Below are 26,257 nucleotides of genomic sequence, written 5' to 3'. Positions count from 1 at the left end.
ATTGGCTAATTAGTGCATAAGACATTAACTTTAGCGGGCAAAAAAAAAAAAAAAACCAGAACGGAAAAAGATGAAGAAAACAGAGAAGAAAGTGTCCCGTGACACTCAGACATCATAGTTATATTAGTATTGTATAGTATTCAGTGGACCTAATCCTTTATAAAGAAGAAGCCTCCTGTAAATGGCAGGTTTTCGGTTATCACATGTTGATAATATGTAATGTTTCATGTATGTACAATTTCTAAAATAGAAATCCTTATTAATGATTACTTACTATTAGCTGCATTATCTGTGCAACTAATAGTCCAGTTATGAGTGACAGGTATGTTCTATCACACATACTGTTAGCAAAAATCTTCTCATGATGTTGGTTCAAAATATTGGTTGTTGAGTTTCTCAATTGCTAAAAAAAGATGTCGACATCAGCCCTAAAAAGCCCATATTGGTTAATCCCTATTTCTATCACACCCTACTACCCCCACACTCTTTCTATTCCCCCTTCCCTTTCCTTTCACCTCAAAAAAAACACATAACTAAAAATGAAACAAGAAAAATCATATATGTCTGCATATGTGTGTACTAGATCTGAAGACTTCATGTCTCACTTCAGAGTTTTCAGGTTTTTGAAGATTCTGAAAATGAACTGAATTTGAATTATTTTCAGGTGATGCAGCTTCTGAATATTCCAAGACTTATTATCAGAGGAGACAAATGACATTTTATTTTATCTTAAATGTCAAGTTTTAAATATTTTTAAGAGGAATTTTTGACAGTTCATTGGTTTTATGAGTCTTCACAGATAATCCGACTTTTAACTTTTCATAATGTTGGATTTGTTTTGGAGTGTTTTATGCTGTGATTAGTCCTGCTGTTTTATTCTGTAAAATATGATGAATACCCTGTACTTTTATAATATCCTGTGCAATACTATTTTGCATACATATACTAGGAGGACATATGCTATGTATTTTTCTGCTTAAATAAAATTTGTGCAATATAGATAATTTGTGCTATATTAACACTTAGATCAATATTTCCATTTCTGAAAGAATCTGTGCAATACCACTGGCATGAGCAATAATGTTATTTCTATAATCAGCTCTTATGTATATCTTGTATTGGTTTGGTTATTTTTTTTATTTCTGTACTACTTTTTCAAAATGTTTGCACTATCTTTGCTGCTGAAACAATGCAAATGTCCACACCGCTTGATTGATAAAGGCTTATTTTATCTTATCTTCTGAGACATTTATTCCAAATATTTCCACTGAATCTTGACAGTCTAAGTGAGTCAGCAAGCATTTACAATAATATGACTCTTTCGTGTCAAAGTGAAGACAGATGTCAACAAAATAACGTCAATAGACAAACAATATAAAACGGTCATATTAGTGATTGCATCAGTATTTACCTCAAACAAACCAGTGTTTAGTAGATGCATCAATAAATTCAACACGGTACTTCCTCGAAGTCCCAGAGACTCACACATCGAGTGTGAAATGAATCGGATGAACAGTGTGCACGTGTGCGTGTGCGTGTGTGTGTGTGTGTGTGTGTGTGTGTGTGTGTGTGTGTGTGTGTGTGTGTGTGTGTGTGTGTGTGTGTGTGTGTGTGTGAACGGGTGAATAAGAAACACATTGTAAAATGCTTTGTAGAACCTGGGTTAAAGAGGCGCTATATAACTGTGCACCATTTACCACAATGGCACCATTATGGAAGCATTTACCAGCATGGTTTGTTCAGTGGGAATTACAAATGCACAGCTCACCAGGTTTACAGCCATAATGTATTCCCTCAGCTGAGATTCTGTAACCCTCATAGAGAATATGGTCAGAAGAAGCCACCTTTGTGACACTGAAAACTGACTCTAGGCTCAGCAAGCTGCACCGTCCCATTAATCTTGCTTCGTAGTACAGCCTTCTGTTTCTCCTCTGTATATATAGATAATCTTGTTTCTCCATCTTGCAGTTGCCAGTTCACCTGCCTGTTTACTACTTCTGCTCCCTTCATCTGCTCAGCTCGACGTGTCTTTTGGATTCACTTTGCTCTGGATATGTTCTTCATTTATGGACTCTATTTATTCCCTCCAGCCGCGTGTTCTCCGTTGTTTTTTTTTTTTCTGAATTACACGTAACAGAATCAACAAATATTAATTATTTTATTCATTAAATTGGATTAGAGAGTTCTGCTGCCTATTTTACAAAGTCCACAGATGCGTGAGCATACAGCAGAATATTAAGTTGGGACTTTCTCAGGCGTGCCAACTGCATGGATGAATGTTTTAACATTAGAGCGTGACTGTGATGTGATGATTATTGTGGTTGTTCTAATGTGGTTATGCTTTTGGCCATAAGGGAAGAAAACATTTTTATACAATCAGCTGAAATTTGGCTTGTTCACAGTGCTTTGTGTTTTTTTTAACAGACAGTTCTTGTTTGTAATAGTTTGTGAAATAAGATGATTATTATTTTTTAAATTTTTTTAGATTGTCATCAAGACTTATGTAAGATTTATGTAAGATTTCCCTCACTAGATAGTGCATGTCTAGATCTACATAACTTAGGTAACGCTTTCTCATGTACAGATTCTCAAATAAATCGTGCATCAAGAGCTGAAAGAAAAAGCAACAATCCTGTGTTTTGTCATAACAGCGGGCGTCTTCATTCACCTCCAACCCTAAAACTCATTTCTATGTTTAAATAATGAATTTCTGTTCTTATTCTACTAAAAATATCACAAGATTCCCAGTAAACAGGATGGTTGAAAGCAAAATAAATCTTCTATATCACTGAGATAGCACATCTGATGAATCTCCTTTTAGTTAATCAGATGTATAATGACTGCATATTGAGTAAAATGCTTTTAAATTTTTAAAGGCTTTGCACCAAACAGCAAAGCTTTATCTTCATATTGAAGGTTCGTGCTCGTAGGCTGTTAGCACAAGCGATCAGTCCTTGCCCTACTTTCTCTCAGTGAAGTAGGTGGATAGAGAGGCAGGCGAACCGGGCGATGCATCATAACTGCTGTTTAGAGAGCGTCTCCATGTCCCAAAAGTGGGCTAAAACATGCTCCAAATAAATCTGTGGCTCATCCAGGGCTCGTTCCCTACAACCAAGCCTTCTAGGAGGAATACTGTGGTACTGTGCCACATCTAGCAGACTAATATCGTGCATACTGTGCCTGATCCTCAGAGAGCAGTGTCAGGCTAAAGGTACTGCTCCACAAGAAGATCAAGTATAATTACTTCAAACTTCAGGCTTTGGAGGCAGAATTTAGTTCCGCCTCTGCAGGACAAACTCACAAAAATATAATCGTGGCGCTGCGTCTGCTGCATCCATATCTGTGGACAGATTCAAGAACTTTACTGTCATATACACAGCAGAAACACAGTGGTTACCCTGAGTACTGTTCCCTTCACACACCTGAAAAAAACACATAAAATAAAATAAAATTAGTTAAAAATAAATTTTGTGCAATACTGTCATATGTAAACAGGCAACAGATATGTGCAAAGGCAAAATATTGCTATTTATAGATATTGCTGGTGAGTCAGTGATTTACTAGCCTGATGGCCTGTGGATAGAAACAGTTTTTAAGTGCTTTCACACTCATGTAGCGTCTGCCAGAAGTGTCAAAGAATCTGTCTGTCACTGTGATCTGGTCCCACTAACATAATTCCTCAAAGGTTTCACACCTGCTTTGAGATGCAAAGGTTATTAATATGGCAACACAATTACACTGGAAAATGGATTAAGCGGTTAAATATTGAAGAGAAGCACCTCCCCCACGCTAATAAATGCATTTTTTAGGATCCAATTACCGTCCTACCTATGAGCATTGAGCGTCCATCGCCGAGAGGGTAGCGTTGGTAACGCGGCACAGCGAATGGTGGTAACTTGTGGAAGAGAGGCTGAAGCAGCGGCTCCAGTCTGGAGGCTGAAGGATCCGACGGGTAAAACAGGTTGAAAATCTGAGAACAGGCCGGATGGAGCTGGCTCACTGAGGGTCAGAAAACACAACAAACAGGCAGAACCAGTTAGGAAGGGAAGTAGGGGTTTTAGTCTGCTGAATCTGATCTAAAACAAAAACCCAGGTGAAAAGAAATAATTCCGACTCTGATCTGTGCTCACCATCAGATGACCTTGTTTACAGCTTACTGCACTGAGGAAAAGAAGCGGAGAAAAAAACTTTCCTTTTTCTTCTTGAACCAGCAAAAAACAATCTTCAGATACGTGGAGTGATAAAATCGATGTGAATATGTGCTTAAACTAACGAGACCCTATTAAAATGATGGAGTCTTTTTGCAGAAAATAAATAAAAAAGAGGAAAATGATGAGACCATCCAACAGTGTCACGCTGCTAACTCATATTTCAAACTATCAATTAGATGTAATTTGTTGGCCTTTTTACACAGTTTGGTCAAGTTCATTGTGCATTACAACTGACAACTGTCAGGCTAATAATAAAGAATCTGAAAAACAACAGAATAGTCTGTCAGGGCAGGTCTGTCTGCTGTGTCTATAAAAAGTAGCATTTGGAAGTTTTCAGCTTTCATCACTTGTTAACATTGATGATGTTTTGTGTGCTTCAGAAGAAGAACTGCTTAAAATTGCAGTGTCTAGATGTGCACGGCTGATTGAGACTGATCCACATGGGTTCAATACTGCAGCCACAGACAAAGGTGCATTTAACGACTTCAAGAGGGTGAAAACTTGCAATCACTTATTTCCCATTTTACATGTTTAATTAACTGACATTAGTTTGCAGAAATCTGTTTTCACTTTGACATGAAAGAGTCTTTTTAGACAAAGCCAAATTGAACTGACCATTCAGTGCTGAAAAGCAATAAAAGGGTAAAACTTGAGAGATGAATAGGTTTTATAGAAAGTGTAAAATGCTTTACAAATGTCTGATTCTTACCCTGGACTGCAGGCAGCACAGTGCATCTCATGGCCAACACGAGGCCCAGCGGACAGCCCAGCAGGAAACAGTCTGACACCTCAAAGTCAAATCTGCCCGGGTTCAACACCAGACTGGTGCTGCTGCCTCCACGTACCTCCACACTCTCCTTCATCAGACTGGAGATCAGACATGGACAGAAAGCACAACATGTCATTTTGATTGCAATTGCAACACTACGCTGCTTTTTTTTTCTCCTACCAGTCAAAAACTGTGCTTTATTTGCTTTCTTTGACATATGCCATCACTTGGCTGTCTTGATACTCACAGATGTTAATTCAGTAACTTTTTTTTTTTTGCAAAATGGGATGGCAGCTGTGAACCCAGACAAGCCAAGGCTCAGTCTGCTGCAGGCATGTGAAGATTTTATGGAAGTGATTACTGACTCTGCAATAAAATTCTAAAAATATATATGATTTACATGTACCTGACATACAAACAGACCTTAGATTCAGTAGATTACGTCGCGGGAAGTATTTTTGTGTTGCACTGTGTTTGTTGTGTCACTGCTTTCTATGAAAAATATGACAATGTAAGTAATTAAAACAGAAAAAAGAGAATTATCTAGTCTAGACTACGGAGTTAGAGTAGAATAAGGCACTATTTTAAAGCAAAGCAGGGATAATGTGCAATTCTAAATGTCAATAATATGTATGCTGAAAACCTGGAAAGGAAACTCTGGGTCCTGACACTCGGATGAGTCAGTGATCCTTTTGCTTTGTCCTGATTCAGACGTAGGCTGGCTTGTTTTAACATTCTGGGGTCGTAGTCAGCAGCAGGCCTTTATGACTCAGCCCAAGCAGCTCTTCACTCTGCTCTGGCTGCTTCGCCCTTACAGCTGATTGAACGGCACAAACCCCTCGCTGCTGCTGACTGGCGAGATCCGTCTGCTGACTCGAGAGCCGACATTTCCCCATTAAGTCCTACGCAGGGAGGAAGGATTAGCAAACCGTCTCCAGCCATCTTTAAAAGCCGAATCAATAGTGCTTTGATTGCTTTCCGTTTCTGTTTTGTTTTTCATTCTGTCTCTGATACCATGGCTGCTTCTTAAGTTGTTCACCTTTTTGCTGCTGGAAGTTTATTACTGCAGCGTAACATCCTCACAGCTACTAATATCCGCTGAAATCAAAGAAAATAGCGGCAGTGTTTGGGTGGGATCCATTCAGTGTTGTGCTGTAGGGATGATGTACAGGCACGCTACTGTTCAAAAGTTTGGGGTCATCCAGACAATTCCATGTTTTCCATGAAAATTCTCACTTTTATTCATGTGCTATCATAACTGCACAAGGGTTTTCTAATCATCAATGATCCTTTCAACACCATTAGCTAACACAATGTAGCATTAGAACACAGGAGTGATGGTTGCTGGAAATGTTCCTCTGTACCTCTATGGAGATATTCCATTAAAAATCAGCTGTTTCCAGCTACAATAGTCATTTACCACATTAACAATGTCTACATTGGATTTATCATTCATTTCATGTTATCACTGAAAAAAATGCTTTTCTTTCAAAAATAAGGACATTTCTAAGTGACCTCAAACTTTTGACATCAGAGTTCATGTACACCACTTCTGTAAATGATTGACATGTTTATACGAGACATAATGAGAAATGAACGCATTTTGAGCCTTTTACGGAAGCAGCAACAGACAGATGTGACACTGATTTGTCCATATTAAGCTGAAGCATTGCTGCTGGACTCCCTAATAAGCATTAATCAGGAGCTCTAAACATACATAATATTTTTTTCTGAGCACTTTATTCTAAATAAATCTGTACATGCCAGCATTTATGTCTATTTAGATGCATAAGTGTGTGTTTTTCCCTCAACTTCAGAAATTAGTTATTTTGCTGTCTGTAAAAGCCTCAGTGACCCTCCTAAGCTAGAACAGATTAGGGAAAAATGAAGAAATGTAAAGTACTAGAAGCATTTACACGTTCTGCACTGAGTACACCTTCCCTCATTTTCATAAGTGCAGGGTTATAAAAATTTGCACCTGATCTCAAGGGCAATTTGCAATCAGAGCCAAAGCAGACCAAGGTGCATGTGGAAACATTGAGAATTAGAAGCAGAAGGCCATTTGAGAGGGGGTTTTGATGGGAAGCAGTGGAAAAGGAGATTAAATGAACCCTCCTGATGACTGGGAATAACCACTGGGACTTGCAGGAGAAAAGAGCACACCCAGGAGCAGAGGTTACTGTCCAACACAGCCGAGCCCGGGCTTAATCTGGACTGTAACGAGAAGTGAGAGGTGAGAGGTGCACCCTCCTGAACTATGTGGCACAACTGTGAATTGATGGGATCCTATCTTCAGCGCCGAAGCCTAGTAGAGCGTGTGATTTGGGATGGGAACACTGGTTGCTTGAAATGAGTCAACATGGCAGTCGTCACCCCCCCCTTCGGCCCTCTATGGCCGCCTCTGACCCAGCTAAATTCACCCACGGCGCTCGGTTTCCCTCGCAAAGTGGCTGGCACAGGCACAAGCAGGCTATTTATAGTCCAGCAGAGACAGGTAGGCAGACAGGCCAGTCAAGCTGCAAATATTGATAAAAAGCAGGGCCGAGACAGGGCGGCACATTCTGGAAAAACCTGGATGAGGGCCGACGTGCAGCATCTGGGTCATCGCATGAACCCGTTACAAACTCATTACTGATTGACAAATGCTGCTTGATGGACAGAAATGAAAGCAGAATCTCTGATAGAACTCTGTACTGCTGATATCCAATGTGCTCCTTTGTAGCTATTATATGACCTGAATTTTGTTATACAGCAAAATGACTAATAATTAAATTATCCAAATGTTGCTTCTATGCTTTAGGATGTATGCAACTGTGTACATAGCACTTTATATTGAATAAAATCACATTTATTTGTAAAATGTGTTTAAAAACAACCTTAGCTGACCAACACATGCTACATGTTATCAGATAGGCAGCAATCAGATTGGCAAAAGCACAGGAACTTGTAAGATCAACTCCTAAAATAAAAATGAAAATGAAATATAAGACCACTAAGAGCAGCCAAAAGCTGTAGAAACATTGAAAGATCACATCACAATATTTTCTTATATTTGCTGATCTGATCCCAGCTTTAGATTATAGTGAGCTGAACAAAGCTGTTTCTTACTTACAGTTTCTCAAATGTGCATGTTGTGTATGTTTGGACTTTTGCGTTTATATTTAGAGTTCAGGATTAGGCTCTTCTTCCAGAATCTGGACTTAAGGGTTTTTGAGGTGCAGTGAGGTATAAAATGAAGAGCAGTAAGGTTAGCTTTCAAGGTTAGGAAACTCCTGTAGACACTGAAGGGCCTTATGCTGTAAACACAGTGTGTGTATATGTGGATAAAATCATCTTTTACTGTATACATAATGATATATCATTAAATTAATTTATGATTCTGTAAAAAAATATGGGTCCAACAGGTATACCTGAAAAACTAATCAGTCCTGATCAAGTACAAATTGCTAGAAGTATTAAATGGAGATATATTCAAAATGCTTACAAATATGTCAAGATCTTGGATTGCAAACAAACCTATATTGCACACAGTATATTGTATAGCATCACATGGATTGTTCTTGTGTGTGCATTGTGTCCATGTGTCCTGCTCCACCTGGAGAAAAAGCTGTGCTGTCCCGTGGATGAAGTATCTCCATCGTACGAGTCGCTCTGCTTCCTGCTGAGCGGCGGGCCTCCCTGTCCTTCGTTGGGTGCCGAGATGTCGATGTTGCTCTTGCTCAGCCTCTTGCTGGAGCTCAGACCTGAGCCTGAATCTCCCAGGAGGCCGGAGTTATCCTGAGAGGAAGGAGGAGGAGAACTTAGTGTAAAACCTGCAGTCACAGCAGCGGTTGCATCAGGAAAACTACACACAATATGATGGAAGATGATGCGTTTCCCCAGGTGAACGGTTTAACGTGGGAGGGAAAAAAACTGTGTCTGAATCTATTAGATGTGATTTGAATGGCAAAGGGGAGGAGGGATAAGAGACAGAAAGTGGGGATTATGCATGAGAAGAGGGAAAGGGAGCTAAAATAAGCCTCTTCTGCAGCACAAATGTTATCATGAATATGTTACATGAACACAACAGAAACTGCTTAAAATAGAACTCAGGATGATCCAGATTCTCACAAAATCAACCACTGAGCTAAGATTAACCCTTCCACTGTGTCTTGCTGCATATTTACAGCATTCATGTAGGAGAAAAACATAACATCAAGGACATTTCCACACAGTGACATAACTAAAAGCCATATGTAGCTTGAGGTGTTGCACTGGGGGAAAAAAATCACTGAAAATAGTAATAGCTGAATTTTGTGTATGAGAGTTCTGCTTGTTTACAGAGGAAGACAAGGACATTGCTGTGGGTTTACATGTGCACACTTGCAGTAATTAACTCCACTGTTGGCAACAAGGTATAAAACAGGCATATAATCTTGATGGTTTGCATAATGGTGTATCATCAGAAAGATTTCCGTTCAGCAGCTATAAACAGTCCCCAGTACAGCATCACTGTGTTCTCCGCTGAGCTCCTACCTTCAGGCTCTCAGTGCTGTTGTTCCTGCTGCTGTTGTTGGGGCTGCCGGGCCTCTGGTGGTTACTGAAGCACAAAGCGTCGAAGCACAGCACTCCTCCCACACAGTCGCCCATCAGGCACACCTGCTCGGAAAATGTAGGATTTAGAAAGGCTCTACATATGGTGCTTTCAGTCAGTGAAAGTGTCAGCGGGGGAATAATTGGATTGGTGAGTTTGAAAAATGAGGAAAATGACATGTTTCAGTGACACGAGGGCACATCGTTCACTGTGTCCAAACTATGTATGTGATAAGGTATGTAATAATTATTAAAGTTTTCCTGTTTTTGAAAGTTTTTTTTTTCCTGCACAGTATCTACCAGGAGCTGTTTCATCATTATTTACAATTTATTCTGAAGTTCTGCAGCAATGAACGTCTCTAAACATTATTTACTTCTGTCTTCTTATATAGTTTGATTACCGGCACCCAGCTGGGAAAAAACGGTGCCCTGCATCAGCCTTCAAGCTGCAATTGTGAGTCAGGTATGCTGGGAATTTCTGAAAACCACAAAATCCTCCACTTGGTGAACAGAGCTACAGTGAGGTCAACAGTCTGCTGATGAAATAGCTGCAAAACTGCAAACACTGGCAGACGTATCTACAGTAAATGAAGTCCCTGAGCGATTTCTCAGGATGCCTTTGTTTTCTTTGAATGTCTGCCTTTATGTCTCATGGAGTTGCACAGTAACTTTACAGATGATCATATCCATGAAGCGTAAAGTATAAGTCTAGTGAGAAATGTAGCCCAAAAGCTGCTTTTTATAACAAAATCAATCCATTCAGCAAGACTAAATCAAAAAACCTAGAGAAAACCTGCTGATTTAAAGATTTTTTTTGCTGTTTAGATTTTCTACATTGCAGAGCAATGCTGAACTGTGGTTCTGTGTGTGATTTTTCTTGCTGATCGACTGCTATTTAGATCTGGTGGGACTATAAGGAGAGCAGACAGGCAAGGTTTCCTTGTTCTTTCATTCTGCTGACGATGTATTATTGCTTTATTAGTATGAATGCTTATTTGAGTATGCAGCAACACACAACATACAACCCTCGTACAATTAGTCTGTCATATGAAATTAGACTCCTGCTTTCTAGTTCAGTGCCAATCCACGTTTCTGACGGTGTATTATTAAAAATATGAAGTGTCTGATGCAAAATTTCCACAGCTAAATGCAATTAAGGAAATTAAATTTGTTTTAAATTTTAATTTGTTTTCAATGACCAAATCAAACTGTAGACACTGAAGTAAGGCGAGGAGGTATACATTCACTACATTCTACACACAACAGCAAAAACCTAAGAATAATGGATATTGATGTAATTACGTTTATTGTAATCGGCCTGACTGTTGTGTTTTTGCTTGTTGCTGTCTGTCCAATTAAGATGTTATTGACCATTGGCTCTAAATCACTCCAGCACCACAGCAGCTAACAGTAAATAATATATGCACCAGAGAAAAACAACATGCAAACAACAACATCATCACGTGTTGGACAGAGCTATTACACATTACACTTACTAGCTATATTTAGACCATGTTTTGAGTTTTAAATTCAGCTCCGCTGTGAACAGTCCTCTCGCACATCATTGCCTCATTATGAAATGCAGCTCGTTACCAAGAGCCAAGTAGTTGTTATGTACATGAGAAGCGTTTCAACATGTGAGTAAACTGTGCTTCAATCAAACAATAGACCTCTGGAGTCCTCTAAGGCCCTGAGTTCCCTACAGTCTCCACGGATTTTGCAGCCCAATCAAACACAATCTTTACTACACCGACAGCCCATTATTCAGTGATGAGAGTCTCGATCCCTTCCTTCCTAGACAGGAGAAGCCACAACCGACCTGACCCGTGAATCCCTGGCCGTCTTCCGACTGCAGGAAGCTGCGGTAGACCTGATTGGCCCGGTCGATGACGGTTGCCACGGCATCCTGGTAGCGCGGGGAGACGATGGCGAGGAGGGGGAGGGCGGCCAGGGGAAGGTGGTCCACGCTGCTGGACACACAACTCTCATCGTAGCTGTACGGGTTCAGACTGGAGAGATGGATGAAGGAGAAGAAGCGTTTCATCATCGTTTCATGTCGTAAAACAACCTTCTGTTTGATGCTTCCAGGCAACTTCATAAAACGCCTGTTTTTAGATTCTTCTGCTCAGTAAAGTCAACATATTTGAAATTCATGACATCGAAAACCAAAGCCTCAGCAAGAAAAGGGCTTGTATTACACTTCCTTCTGAGTATCCTACATCTAATAATGTCTGTTCATGATGCACTCTATCTGATTTGAGGTCAGTATATGTGTATATATATATATATATATATATATATATATATATATATGTGTATATATATATATATATGTGTATATATATATATATATATATATATATATATATATATGTATATATGTATATATATATATGTACATGTACATATACATATATATATATATATGTATATATGTATGTGTGTGTATTAGGGAGATTGTGTGTACACAGACAAGACAAGGAGAATATTATGTCAAAGTAGTAACATCAACGACAGTTTTGCATCTTTGCTGATGTGTAGATGTTAATGGATGTGTGTGTTGCTCATGTGTGTCGTCGTACACGCGTCTCAAGCGAGACACTTCATGTGACAGCGTGGGGAAACGGTAAAGGACGGCATCGCCCTGCTCCGTCTCCTTGAGCAGTAACCCTGTCGCCATCCATCAGACGCTCTGATTACTGGAAGAAGCAGCAATGCCACACCAAGGCTGAAATGTGTCAAGCACCATCTCACCTCCACACAACGCAAGAAGGGCACAACCTCTGTGCTGGAACAAGAGCTGGCAGTCTTCATGTAGCACTGACACAAAAATTTACAAAATTTAAGATTTTCTGAAGCAGGAAAACTTCTTCAGAAAACATTAAAGGACAAGACCAGTGTTAATAATTATCTCCAAGCTGACAAATCCCTTAAAGAGAGCACAATTCACTATTTGAAGCTTCCATAAAGTCACTGTGGCTCTCAGTTCCATGCACATCCACTGCTATTGTTGCCAAAGTCAGTTTAGTTTTCATAGCCTAAAATCACAAATTAGCTGCAAAGAGCTCTATAGTCATTACAACAAATTAATGTCACCCAGTGCAACCCAGTGTGACTGTATATGGATCTAGTAAGCTTATCTAACAGTATTTGCATAAACAGATGAAGAACTAATCAACATACTATCAAATGGCAATCTGGCCAAGTGGAAGATCCAAATCACAGGAGCTGCAACTTTTAAATACAAGCAAAATGTGTCACAACATGCTATTATAAATGAAGCTTTCTGGTGCTACTGAGATGCTCAGACCTACTAATCAGAGAAAACATGCTTAATTGGCACAGGGCAGTAAAGACTGCAACATCCCTTTTTTCTTGAATTGAAATGTGGACAATTGATGACTCTCAGTACAATTGCAATATTTGTCAAAATAATTAGAGTATTATTTTTTACTCATAGTGTTCAGCCTTACCTGCATAGTGTTTTATTAGATAGTTTTGTTTTGCCATGCATTTTAGTATTTTTATCCTTTCAAGTCATTTTAAATTGTTACTTGACATCAATTAATCCTCTGAATTGCAAAAACTGCAGTATATTTGAAATATTATGTTTAAAAAATCCCCATTTACCAGTTTGAAAATGGAAAGATTCACCTGCTTTTCTATTTTCTGATCCGTACTTGAACTCATCTCTGTTCCACCATTCCATCAGAAAACCTCTGAAATTTTAGTCATGATAGTTCATTTCCCAAAAATATGTATTTGTACTAACCAGATTCTGTTAAAAAAAAAAAAAAAAAAAAAAAAAAAGTTAAATTCTGAGCTCCTCAGTGCAGCCTTGAAGTCATTAGTGACTCATCTGGCACCAACAGTCACATGAAATCCAGGAACTTTTAGGTTGAACTGCAGGCTGTGTTTACACAGAGCGGAGGTGAAATAAATCTAAGTTATAGTACGTATAGCCATCTTTTGGTTTTCCGGTGTTGGCTACACCTGTGGGCACTTGGGAAAATGTTGAACATGATAATTCAAGGTTATTTTCACGTTCTGTAAAAGAAATGAATAAAAAAGTCAACACTCAATGTTTCTTTTGTTAAGATTTACGACAAACTGCGTCAAACTGTACAAAAGACATTTTTGAGCTTCTCTCTGGTAGCCATGGTTGTGCTGTTTCCATAGAACTGCAGGACTTTATATTGCTGTGAAAAAATAATCCACAGTGAGAAAATGTGTAACTGGTAAAAATAAAAAGCCCACAAACTGTAATTAACTGTATTTGTACCTTGTTTTTTGGACTGTTTTCTTTCATTGTGTGTATTTGTTTATTGTTTATTGTAAGGCCATTTAAACTGTTACTACACATCATTGTAAATAAGGACCTGGCCTCAATTTTTCTAGTTTAAATAAATGAAACTAATAACACAGTTAAATAGGATATATACGGCTTTGAAAACACAGGCAAGAGTTACTCACCAGAAACATTCATCAGTGGTTTTGCCTTGTCGTGAAAGGCAAAACACAACAACTAATTAGTTCATGGATATATTTAGCTAATGACCAACACCTGGTCACAGCAGCAGGTTCCATCCTCATCATTAACTTTCTGCACACTTTGACTTACACCTGTTTGACTGTGTTTTTTTGGCAAGCTTGAGTAGCCTACATTTAAATAATACCTTCTACAGATAATATTCTACATTTTCTAATAAGTTGCACTGTTTAAATAAAACGCAAGTGAAATAACTATGAAGTTGACTTAAATTTAAACACATTTTGGAGCACTCTCTCTACTGAGCGCACCCGGATTAAATTAATATGGTTCTTCCAATATTATCTGAGTGAGTAAATGTGTTTATTTCTCAAATGCATGAGATGTGCCTGTTGTTCTGTTAATTGGACTGCGATGAGTTGGTTTATTCGCTGTTTGTTGCTGAAGCAATCTAAATTTCCTTCACTGACTGTGATCGCTGTTACCTTGATTATTTAAACTGACTGTGCAAATATCTCATTATATTTTTATTTTCTAAACCAAAACACTTCAAATCCAAATGCAACTTTGAAAATTTGAGAATTTTTAGCTCCATTAATGTCACATCTTCCTGATTAAACACAGGATTCTGGTCATTGCCAGTTTCTGTAGCAAAGACACAACACTATGCTGCACAGTTTATGAGAAATCTGCTGGAAAGAAATGAGGTTTAGGTGTGATTGTTGTGTTTCTAGCAGCACCGCATTCAGCACAATCCCTGCTAACAAATCAAAGCAGTGACAGATCTGTGTTGGAGGGCAAGTATTTACATCAGCCACTCGTGTAGGTGGTTTCACACATGGACAAATATATGCGACAACTGAACAGGCAAACTCATCATCCACAGAATCGTTGGTAAAATGTTTGTTTCAACATGCACAGAACTCATGTGGCCTTTAATTTTTTCTCTGCTCTGAGCAGGTGGGTTCTGCAAGTACAAATGGCGGCAATTTTTGACATCAAAGTTTCACTGTGCTCCAAAGTGCAGTCCTTCTTCGAATTCAGCAAAGTGAAGTTCACAGTGAGTCGACAACATATCAAGCTGGCGCAGGTGACAAAACGAAGGGTGTGAGACCAAAGAAAATGCCACTGTGCAATGAAGTGTCACAAAAACAAAGTCTGCAGCGTCACCCCTGAGGGGAATAGAGGGGAATTATAAGTAGGAAGCTGAGAATATTTAACCAAGTCAAAAATCTCCTCTTTGTTTCTGTCTTTATGTAGTCTGAAGCAAAGGTGAACAGTGAGCTTAAGGGAGCTCAACTCCTGCATGTCTGAGCAAATAACATGCAGCGTTCACTGCCACTGGGAACACAACTATAATATTAGTTAAATCCTCTCATCTGGATGCACACAGCCAAAGCTAATAGGAAAAGGAAAAAGCAGGAAAAATCAGGAAAAGCAGGGCTGAAACATGGTACACACTACTTATTCTTATTTTCCGGATTTTTTTTTCGCAATTTTTTGAAATATTTAGTAATATCAGTACAATTACAAAACAAAGTCCATTTTGACTTCATAAATATTTCCTTGATAAATATATTTGGAAGACGAAACTGTTAAATTCAAGCTAAATATCATGAATATATTTCTAAAATTAGTATTTGTATTGGTTGTCATTTTACATAGATTTGTTTGTTAAATGCAAGATATCTTGTATAATTACATCATTTTGAAAAGTGTATGATCACGATTTCTATTGGTATCTACATATTTATATGTACTATTATTACAGAAACTTTCATAGTTTTCATACGTGTAAATATCTTTCATCAAATCATTAAAATGCAAAGTAAAATCCACATAACTGCAAATGCATTTTAATGACAGAAATTTGCTCTTTTTTATGACATGGGTATCTTCTGTTATTTTACTGTATTTATTTAATTTCAATCATAAAAATGTCTCTTACAAATGCCATTGAAATGTAGAAACGCTATCCCATTTCAGCCCCGCTTGATGGAACGTGTGCAATGGCTGGAAGTCAGTAAGCGTCACTTAAGACTTTGTCATGGTGCCCCTTGATTGGCTAAACCCCCACAAAACTGCCCACCTCCTCTGGTCGATACGGTATTAACAACAGTACAGCTAACATATACTATAAATCAAAAGCTTGATCACACCTTCTCATTCAATGGCTATGATTTAATTATTTTGTACATTATAGATTAATACTGAAGACATCAAAACTATAAAAGAATACACATGGAACTATGTTATAATCAAAAAAGTGTTAATCTTCAGTATTAATCTACAATATATAAAATAGTACACATACATAAAAAGCATTGAAAAAGAAGGTGTGTCCAAACTTGTGACTAGTAGTGTGCATTACTCAAAGTGTGTTATGTTCAAAAATGATATCAGTTCACTAAATATTAAATGATTAGCTGGAACTTGATTCTGAATAATACTGTTTCTATTGGCTGTGCCTTTGATTTCAGGCCTTACCCACATAATTGCCATAATCTGATGAACATGTAAATGTGGGAGGCTAAATAAGGGAAATAAATATAGCTTACAGAAATAATATGACTCACTCAGATAAGTAGCTGGTGTTATTTTTAAATGTTCAAGTGGGCACAATGCATTTACCAATTTCATGGCCACTAGCAAAATTATTGAATGGAGACAGAGAAAATGTGCCCATCAATCGCAGTGTTTTTGCACTCAGTCTGTTCCAGTGCAGTCTGTGTGCTGTAATGCTTTGAGGGAGTGCATTTTAAAGTTTAATTAATGCTATCATGTTTAACCCATTCCATGTCCTTAGTTAGAGGTCTGTAGCCTCAGTGACAGCAGCCCTTTGCGGTTCAAGCTGCTCATAAAGAGTCCCAGCGCAGGATGTGGCTCTGATGTGTCAGTAGGAAAGCAGATCAGCTCTTCAAAGGCTGTTTGCTTCTGCAAGTGTTAACTCTGCAGTGTGAGAACGATGCTCTCGAGGGCAGCGCTTCGAGACAGCTTCTGCTCTTTGAGCTGCCTCGGTTCAGATTTGTAGGAAAAATAGGAAGCCTTTGTAATATATTCGGTGTTGCCAGAACCGTACTTTGGGCGGTTATTTGCATAACAACAATGTCACTCCGTCTACAGAAGCTGCTGTGTGAAATATTCAGCTTAGACAACTTGAGCACTCGATGCAAAAAATGCCCTGTTAAATTTAGGGCCAAACTTTGAGATAAAACCATGCTCTCCCTTAAAATAAGCAAATGTGACTGCCAGTGAATGAACTTTACTCGATGAGATAAAGTACATCCGGCTGGTGGTCATTATGGCAAATAAAATACTGAAATGAGATCAAAAACTGCAATTTTGATCTACTTAAGTGTATTCAATGCAAAAGAAACCTGGAGATAGACATGTTCCTTGTATGTAGTTAAAAAGAACTCAAAGATAAAGTTTCTAATCAGCAAGGCAAGTCTTCCTTGGAGAGCACTAGACAATCAATTTATACTAAAATCCGAAGCCATTGAGGTTTGGGATTTGTAAATATAAGATAATTACACTTAGTTATATCTATTGGCATTAAATTCCATCAGGTCACCTCATAATTGAAACTGTAATGACTTGCTTCTCAAGTGGTTGTTTGTTGAGCTCTGGAAGTGAGAAATCCCAGCTAAGATTTTCCGTGAGTTTGGTCCAAGCTTTGCATTCGCTGGGCCTTGATCTTATTAAATTCTTGTTAACATCTGTTCCTCTCACACACTCCCAAAAACAACACACACTTGTTCACCGAGAACTCCAACAAAACTTGCACTTAATATTCCAAATGCAACTCCACCTCTGAGCAGAGTTCACAAGTCGCGGGACAGGAACAGAGGTTTAACACCTGCTGCTCCGCTCGACAAATGTCAGGTGAGGTGCTCATTATTTGCGTTGCATAATTACTTGATTAACGTATGATTAGTATGATTAACGCCAAGCAGTCACTGTTTTACATTCAAGAGAGCGCACAAAAGTGATTTGTTTGTTTGTGTATGCCTGTGCATGAGCTAAACAGTCCTCCGGTATATCTGTGGTGGCAGTTTGATGGGAAAAACGTCCTCGAGGGCTGCAGGTTATTCTCTGCCCTGCATCAGTGGTGCTAATTAATCTGAGGCAATTGTTAATATCTTGGTCTGTACAAACATGTGCTTTGGAAAGCCTCCACCGAAACAATCCCATCTGTATTTAATGGCTACAATTAATCTTAAATATCCCAACTATAATTTCCTCCACAGTTTTGATGATCACAAAGTAGGAGCAAACTGTTTGGACAGAGCAATGCTGACACAGATGCTGCTCTGTAATCTGGATTTTATAGTCCTCTAGATTTAGTTTCTCAATGGCAAACTTGACATCCATCGACCAGCAAAGAGACAGCAGACAATTCAAATGTGCTACTTGGGAGGCTTATGGCTCGTCAAAAAAAGAGACACATCCAGAGACAGTCCAGCTGACCATCGCTGAATAGCAGAAGAACTTCCTCGTGTCACTGTGACGAGTCGGCCTCCATTATTTCAAGATATGAGTCATTGGCTCATGATGTTTACCTAGTTCATGTCTTTCTGCTCACATTAATACAATGCAAGTGATACTAACTGGGAAAACAGAGAGGTCATCCTGACGCGTCACCAAACTACACGTCTCTGAAAAATAAGAGAATAAAGCCTCTTTGCAGCCTTGTTGCAGACGTCAGCAGTAAGGTTATCCTTTATCTCTGAACCAAGAGAGCTTTTTCCTTTATCACTTTGTGATTACTATGTTAATTTTTCTTCAAAAACACTGCCGGAGATGAACTCAGTGACACCTAAAGGCAGTGTAATTACACTGTTCTATACTGGGAGAACTCTTCCTCAAGGTTTGGTAATGTGATGAAGAAGAGACGCATTAACAACAAGCGGGGAGAAAGATAAAGCCGAGTGAGCCGATTAAACCTCCAATCAGCCTCATCTCATGCAGCATAACCTTGAGACAGACTATTATGCTCCCCTGCCACCCTCTCGCCCATCGTCATATAATAGCAAACTATGAAACTCTGAAGTCCGTCAGATTCCTGCTTAATTGCTCTCTCCTGTCTCCTAATGACTAGCTTAGCGCCGCACAACGTTTGCACAATTAACACCAACAGCAAAGGCCCTCTGCAGAGGCTCCTTAATTAGGGAGAGGGTCTAGAAATAGTAACGGCATGTCCCCAGCAACCAATGGCCGGAATAATGAGCCTCTACCTCACCGACCTCGGGTCACTTGCTGTGGAAACAAGTGGACAAGTGGGCTTGCTCCTGCTTTTCCTGCTTCGCTTTTCTGGACAGAAGACTGATCGTGAAAAATGACACTGACTCAGTTGAAATAGTAATCCATTACATTTTCTATGTCCCGCTGCCGAGATGAAGTTTTTAATAGCTAAAATGTTTTTTTCTCCTGAAATTGTGACAGCAGTGGCTGCTGGTTGTGGATGAAATCAATTTAGAAGCCTTTTCCCTGTTGCTGTTAATTGGATGTGCTACTGTGCAATAATACCCGTTCGGTGCTCTTTTCCGACTGTTTCTGTGTGGGATGTATTTGTACAAGTGTGTTTATGGATTACACGTGTTTTTATTTTTGACACACAGTTCCTAGCCGGTGCTGTCAGGTACATTCATTAGCAGACAGAGCTAATAATGAGCGTCCCTCGGGGGACAGTAGGCCTTCTCCACACACAGCAACGGGGACAACACAGGCTGAAAAACATGCTCACGCTCTATGGGGATCTCCTACATGGGGAATTATCAAGCGCTGAGCCCAATGTGGTTTGTTTATGTGAAAGTTTGTCTTTGAGGTGCTAAGAGGTTTTGCCACCTCTATTTCATGGTGTGATTTTCAGCCAAGCTGTTACCCAGAATGAGAGCAAATTACCCACACAGCAGCAATTCCTTTCCGTGTGGCTGCCTGTTCCTCAGATGTTTATGTTGGCACGCAAATAAATGAGTCTCCGCACACTCACAAGTCCAACACTGTCATTAGAGCAAACACTGTTAACTGACAAAAGTTCAGTTGAATAAGTGTTGTGTTTGTTGGTGTGTGGGCGTTTATGAATGCCTACTGACTGCACATATTGTGAGAGTATGTTCAGGACCAGGAGCCATCTGGGCTTGAGGTGGTTTTCCTTAATTTCACCGGAGAGCGAAAACACGCATTTGCTACTCATTGTTGTCGGGAGATTTCCAACTAGCTGATTAGCTTCACAAAGAGTTCACAAAGTATAAAGGGCTAAACCAATACATTACCCAAAGAGCAATCTATATGTATGTGTGTATGTGGTCTGACAGGTAACAAAAAACTGCAAAACAGGCATACCAAAATAAGTGCCATTTAACCGTTTTTTACTCCTGTCACATTTCTCTCACTGTTCTCACTCATTTTTTACTGTAAAATAAAATCCTGCACCTCTATGGAAACAAAACTACCATGGCTAGAAGTAGAAAGAACTCAAAAAATGTCTTCTGTGCAGTCTCACACAGTTACAATGCCAGAAATCTTTAAAAAAAAAAAAAAAAAATACTTGGCATCAACATATACAACAGTTAACACAGCTGTTACCAATATTGGAAGGAAAAAAACTGTGACTATGTTTTACCACTTACATTCTCAGTTTCTTTCCATATCCGTCTCCTATCTGCTCTGTGTAAAGACAACTTGCAGTTCAGCCAAAATCCCTGAATTTTTGTCACGTGGCTGTTGGTCTCAGCTGAGTCAATACTGGCTTCCTGGTTGTGCAGAGGAATGAAGATTTTTTAGGATTTTACAGAATCTGGTCAGAGAATATGATTTATTTTTGCCATTTTAAAAAATGAGACTGTATAATCAAGTGATTTTGATAAAATATCACAATTTTAAGCTTAAACTTGGTTGCATTTCCTGTTTGGAGAGTTACAAAGGCAATTCTTTCTGTTTTTACAGTTTCTGCATCTGACAAATAGTGTGATTTTGGTGATTCTTTGAAAGATGTGTGTGGTGTCATCATTATGTGTGTTTTAAACTGCACTGACAAGTTTGTCACTCGAATGTAAAATGCTCTTAGCTTGTATTTTGGTCAATATTCTCAATAGAATTTAATCAATAAATAAAAGAAATTTTAAAAATATAATTAACTGGTTCACGGTTGTTGTTTAAGTTATATATTTATGGAAAAAAGTCAGGACATAGAAATTAAAAGTTTTTATAAAATAATTAATGACTACATTGAGAGATACACAAATAAAAACATATAAACATACATTTTTATGTCCACTATTGTACCATTTATAGCCAATAATTGTACAGTACAATCTTGTAAGATGCTACTCATTAATGGAGCTCTCACAGAAACAATTAAAATACTGAGAAAACTGGTTCTTATGGTTCTAAAATCAAATAAACATTGGCTGTGATCATTGTTTGCCTTTAACACAGCGTCAATTCTCTTCCAAGTGCACGTTTCTTCTAGCTACTTGGCATGTAGATTGTTCCGAGCATCTTCCAGTTTTTCTGTGGATTTAGTGTGTCTCAGTGTATTCATGTAATCCCAGTCAGACTCCATGATGTTGACATCAGGGCCCTGCTGGGACTGAACCATCTGTTGCACAACTCTTTCTCATCACAGATGAAGGCTCTCTATGACTCTGACTGTATGTTCTTGCTGTTGTTTTTTATGCGCTGCAGAATGAATTTGGGACGATCATGCGTCTCCCTGATGGTCCTGTGTGATGATTAAGAGTATAGCCTATATAGTCTTTCTTTCTTTCTAGTTTGGCCAGTTTACTGACTGGCTGCTTGAGAACATGGAAAGGATTTAAGATCAATCTCTGATCATTGATTAAACCACTAAATACTCATCTTTGCGTGTCGAAGTTAGATATTTTTAAGTCACATGCATGAATATCATCCCATTCTGCCTTAAAAAGTCCCCATACAATCCACCCGTTCACCACTGCCTGCAGCTGGAGCACACCTGCTCACCTACGATTCTGCTCAAACACTGTAAAACTACTCTGCATTAATGTGAGAGTAATTAATCCATACATGTTTGAACTGGAAAGAAAGATTATGATACAGAAAATCCCACCCTGCAGGCTGATAGGATTGGTTCCTTGTGTCTGTGACCTACGAAACCCCAGGAGTCTGAATCTGTGATTTTGAAAATGTCATCAGTTTGCTGCAGTTTCAAGGTGGATAAATGTTCAGCCATGGCACTGACTTCTTATTTGGCTCCTGATATGTCTTCTAGTATGTAAAAAAAAACACCATGTAGACATTTCAACAAGGTAGAAAATTTGCTTTTCACCAGAGGATGGGGTTGAAAAAATAAGATGGTACTTCTCTTATGTATTTTGAATTCAAATCTTAATTGATCTTAAGTCCCCTCCTGTCATGTTAGTGCAATCCTTTAAAGTAGTAATTAAATTCTGTTAACAGACACATGAAAAACCTCCTGCAGGAAAAGAAATGCTAACATAACAATTAATGACTGAATAAATAATGTACAATAAATATATTACACATCACATTTGTACATTTATGCATTTAAATTGATGTAATTCTCTTTTTATTATTAATTTATTTGAAAATAAGACAGTTTTGTTCCTTAGTGACATACTGTTTTATTTGAACAAGTGTCTTGATGAGCGAAATTTCATGCATGTCTGACTTGTGCATGTTTTCATGCGTGTGTGTTTGTCCAACCTAAACATGCAATGATAACTCAGTCCTGCTCAACTCCAAAGGGAAATTGTTGTTTTTAATATTTTATCTCGGGCTGTGGTGAAAGCCAAGGGGATGTCAAGCTGCTGTACGGCTACAACACTCAAAACTCTCTAGTCACCGCTTCACTACAGCGAACATCAATCACCAAACCAGACAGAAAGCTCGACTTGACTGCCAAACACATTCTCTGAGCCACAATGATTAGTGACAATTCAGACAAAAACATCCTCAGTATGTAATTGGAGTGCGGTGAAGACTAAGTGACGCTGTCAGAGATAAGACTGGTGACCACTGGGACATGTGACAGTAAATGTAAAGTGAAATCATTAGTTACGCTCAAGCAGCTTCCTGCACAGGCAGAAGACTAAAAAGAGAAAATACAATCATGATTTTTATCTCTGAAATATCTTCCAGCCAAGCACAGAACTACTTTACTGAGACTATTGAAAAGAATAAGACCTGTGAGGTTTAATGGAGATAATGCTGTATAATTTATCACGAGGGAAGACTTATCTGCTGACTGCTGATCATCACTGAGCCACTATCACGACCAAAATCCAAAATTAACTCTCACTTTGAAATTGGTGCCACAAATGAAACCTGAATACAAAGTATCTGTATCTAATTAACCAAACAGATCATTGCAGACTTTTCTTGCAGAGGCCTCAGGATCAGTGGAAACCGTAAAATGTCATTTAGGCATTCATTTTATCCACTAAGGACTCACCTCTAATACTAAAGGGGTGAATTAACAATTAAAAACAAGCACATGTAAAAAGGTTAGGAGTTTAATATTCCACATGCCCACATTCTTGTGAGGGCTGAGAAATGTCTCCAGCATACTAATGAACAGGCACTGTCTGTTTAGTGGGCTTTGGTCAATGTGTTTTCTCAATTAACCTTCAGCATGTTTGCAAACTGGGCAATTTTTTGCATCAATGTGCTCATTCCTGCAGGCACACACTTCGTGACATGTCTCGTTAAACAACAAAGCTCTGTGTTGCCCATTTATCCTCTTTTATAGTCAAGGAAAGTGTCAAACAGTCATTAGTGAGAATTTTAGATACAGAAGTAGGACTGTTTCTTTATTTCCACTTTTATTTTTTGCATCCTGGTTGCTGTCTGGTGTCAAAAGAGTCAACTACAATTGAATATCTGATATAAATCAGCATCGCATCACTTTGCGTATACACCAGCTAAGCTGATCTGTCCCATAAAAGCTGCAAAAATACACTGACAATATCAATAAATAAACTATTACAGTAGAAAGAAATACAAGACAATAGCTTTAATTACTCATCTGTCAGATATTCAGACTGTCGGGGATGAAACATCTGTACAGATATTATTTTAAGAATCCTTATGCTAAATACTTCAAGAATTAAATCAGTCTAACATCACAATACAAGAGACTAGAACTTTGTTATATTTTTTGCAGTTTACTGTCTGTAATCTGAATGTTTTCAGCCTCTCTTGGTGATACACGTCACTGTCAACCATGCAATGTTTTTTTTTGTTAACAGAGTAAACCCTTAAAATCAGATCAATGAAATCTAAAATCTCTCCAATACAAGTAAAATGAAAAGTTTCTAACAAATGACATGTTGTTGAGTCAAAATTACAACCAATAAGCTGTTAAATCAGATGTAAATCAGAAACTGTGGCCACTTTGTTATAGAATAGAATTACTTTATCTCATTGTACACTGTATAACAGAATTAAGAAGCAATCCTGTCAGTGTATTCACAAAATCAGACATTAGGAGATGTGCAAATATAAAAATCTAGTAGAAAAATCATAAGTATGAATATATCAATGAAAGCAGAAGAAAAACTTATTCTTGTGAAGATAGCTTTTTTGGTGTAACTGATCACACATTGATGAAAATGTACGAAAAAATAATAGCTTAAGGTAGTGCAAAAATACCATACAAGGTGCTGTAGCATGTAAACATATGTCAGCATGTGCAAGTTCAGCAAGTCAAGATCAAGTCAGATAAAAATCTAACATACACACTGTGTGCCGATCATCTATGATCCATCCAATCAAACCTAATTCTACTCACTAACACCACCTTCTTATGTGCTTAGCCTTTGGTACTGTGGACTTTAATAAAATTCATTGGTCATGTGTCTGTTTGTTAAGAGACCTTTCATCCCCTCATAAAGTCCTTGCTGCTGTTTGGAATCTCTGAGAGCATTTCCACCAAGTCCACCAGAATGACCATTTGCTATGAATGATCATTTAATTGACACTGTGTTATTTTAGCTGCTCCTAGAATAAGCTGTTTATCACAGCTGCCTGAGGCGTGCTGTTCAGGCTGTCCTGCTGTTCCAGTAGTAGCAGAAGGCAGACGTAAGATGACATTATCCTGTTTAAGGTGTGACAGGCTGTTTTCCCATGTCATATGTCAAACGCAACATTGGTACCTCGGAGAGATTCTGGTTCAGTGAAAGGAATAAGTCAAGAATTAGGGAAAAAGTCTTGCACACAAGGTGTCCTGGTGCTACAAATCAGTAGGATGAAGTGTATTTTTGGTGTTCTGGGACAAAATTTGTGTCTAGTTTTACTTCTAAGCCTTATCTTTAAGAGGGGAAGCTACACATACTGTAACTTGTCTCCACATTTTCAGTCATTTGATGCAATACCTGCAGATTTTTTATACTCTATATGATGTTTTTACATGTTTCTCACCATAAAGTGCTGTCAGTAGAGATGTTTCTTCATAATAATTGTGTGGGAGAGACTGTGTGGCCATATCAGAAACATGATAATGGGATAATGTATGATTTCAAAACTGAAAAAGTGTATGTGCTTCGTGCCTAATGGAAATAACTGCCATCATTTCATTCACTCAAGTGTTCATTTGCCTACTTGCAGAGGTGGCAAACCAGGAAAATGTAATATCTATGCAATGAATCCATTTCATGCTAATTAACGTAACTTGATGTTAACATATCTCAATATTGACATATTTATGCAGTGACGAGTTCTGGAGTTATTCCATCAAGAGTAATGGATGTGGAGGTTGACACAGAGCTGAACGCAGGTTGTAGCTGTGATTAAATCTGATATGAATTCAAGACACTTTGTTGCACAGATTAGCAACTAGCATCGTTGGAAAGGTCAGTTTGTGCGGTTTCATTTGAGGTCTCCTCCAAATCACTCCTCTAAATTCGAGAGCAAATCTACTGAGAAGATGGGATGCGAATTTGGATGTGAAGTGCATCTGTCGGACTCTAAGAGTTGATGGTCATTAACATCAATTATTCCGTTTCAATTACGTTGGAGGGATGAAGTCATACTTTATTAATACTTTCACTTCATCTCATGTTTTGATGATGTGAAGGCGCACATGATACAAATCACTTTCAGACTTATCAAACCATTCACTGAGCCCTTGTGCTCTTCTCCAGTTATGTAGTCATGCTTTTCTATTAGTCTGTCACCAGTGTGGCTAAATATAAACGCAACTGTATTAAACCA

At 38.5% G+C, this 26,257-nt stretch overlaps 1 protein-coding gene across 3 annotated transcripts in view; it reads right to left on the bottom strand.

Moving 5' to 3' along the window:
- pitpnm3 (PITPNM family member 3) overlaps positions 1 to 26,257 on the bottom strand; it is a 109,840-nt gene that overhangs the window by 19,787 nt on the left and 63,796 nt on the right. For all 3 annotated transcript variants that reach the window (XM_023272056.3, XM_055012250.1, XM_055012251.1), the window contains exons 6-10: positions 11,372 to 11,561; positions 9,496 to 9,618; positions 8,576 to 8,757; positions 4,921 to 5,078; positions 3,829 to 3,999 (exon numbers count right to left, since the gene is read on the bottom strand). In XM_023272056.3, the coding sequence (XP_023127824.1) occupies positions 3,829 to 3,999; positions 4,921 to 5,078; positions 8,576 to 8,757; positions 9,496 to 9,618; positions 11,372 to 11,561 (824 nt within the window). The remainder of the gene's footprint in view (positions 1 to 3,828; positions 4,000 to 4,920; positions 5,079 to 8,575; positions 8,758 to 9,495; positions 9,619 to 11,371; positions 11,562 to 26,257) is intronic.

The sequence above is a fragment of the Amphiprion ocellaris genome, chromosome 7 (genome assembly GCF_022539595.1).
Source record: "Amphiprion ocellaris isolate individual 3 ecotype Okinawa chromosome 7, ASM2253959v1, whole genome shotgun sequence".
NCBI lineage: Eukaryota > Metazoa > Chordata > Actinopteri > Pomacentridae > Amphiprion > Amphiprion ocellaris.
The sequence above is the reverse complement of the archived record's forward strand: the minus strand, read 5'-3'. Positions and strand labels throughout refer to the sequence as shown.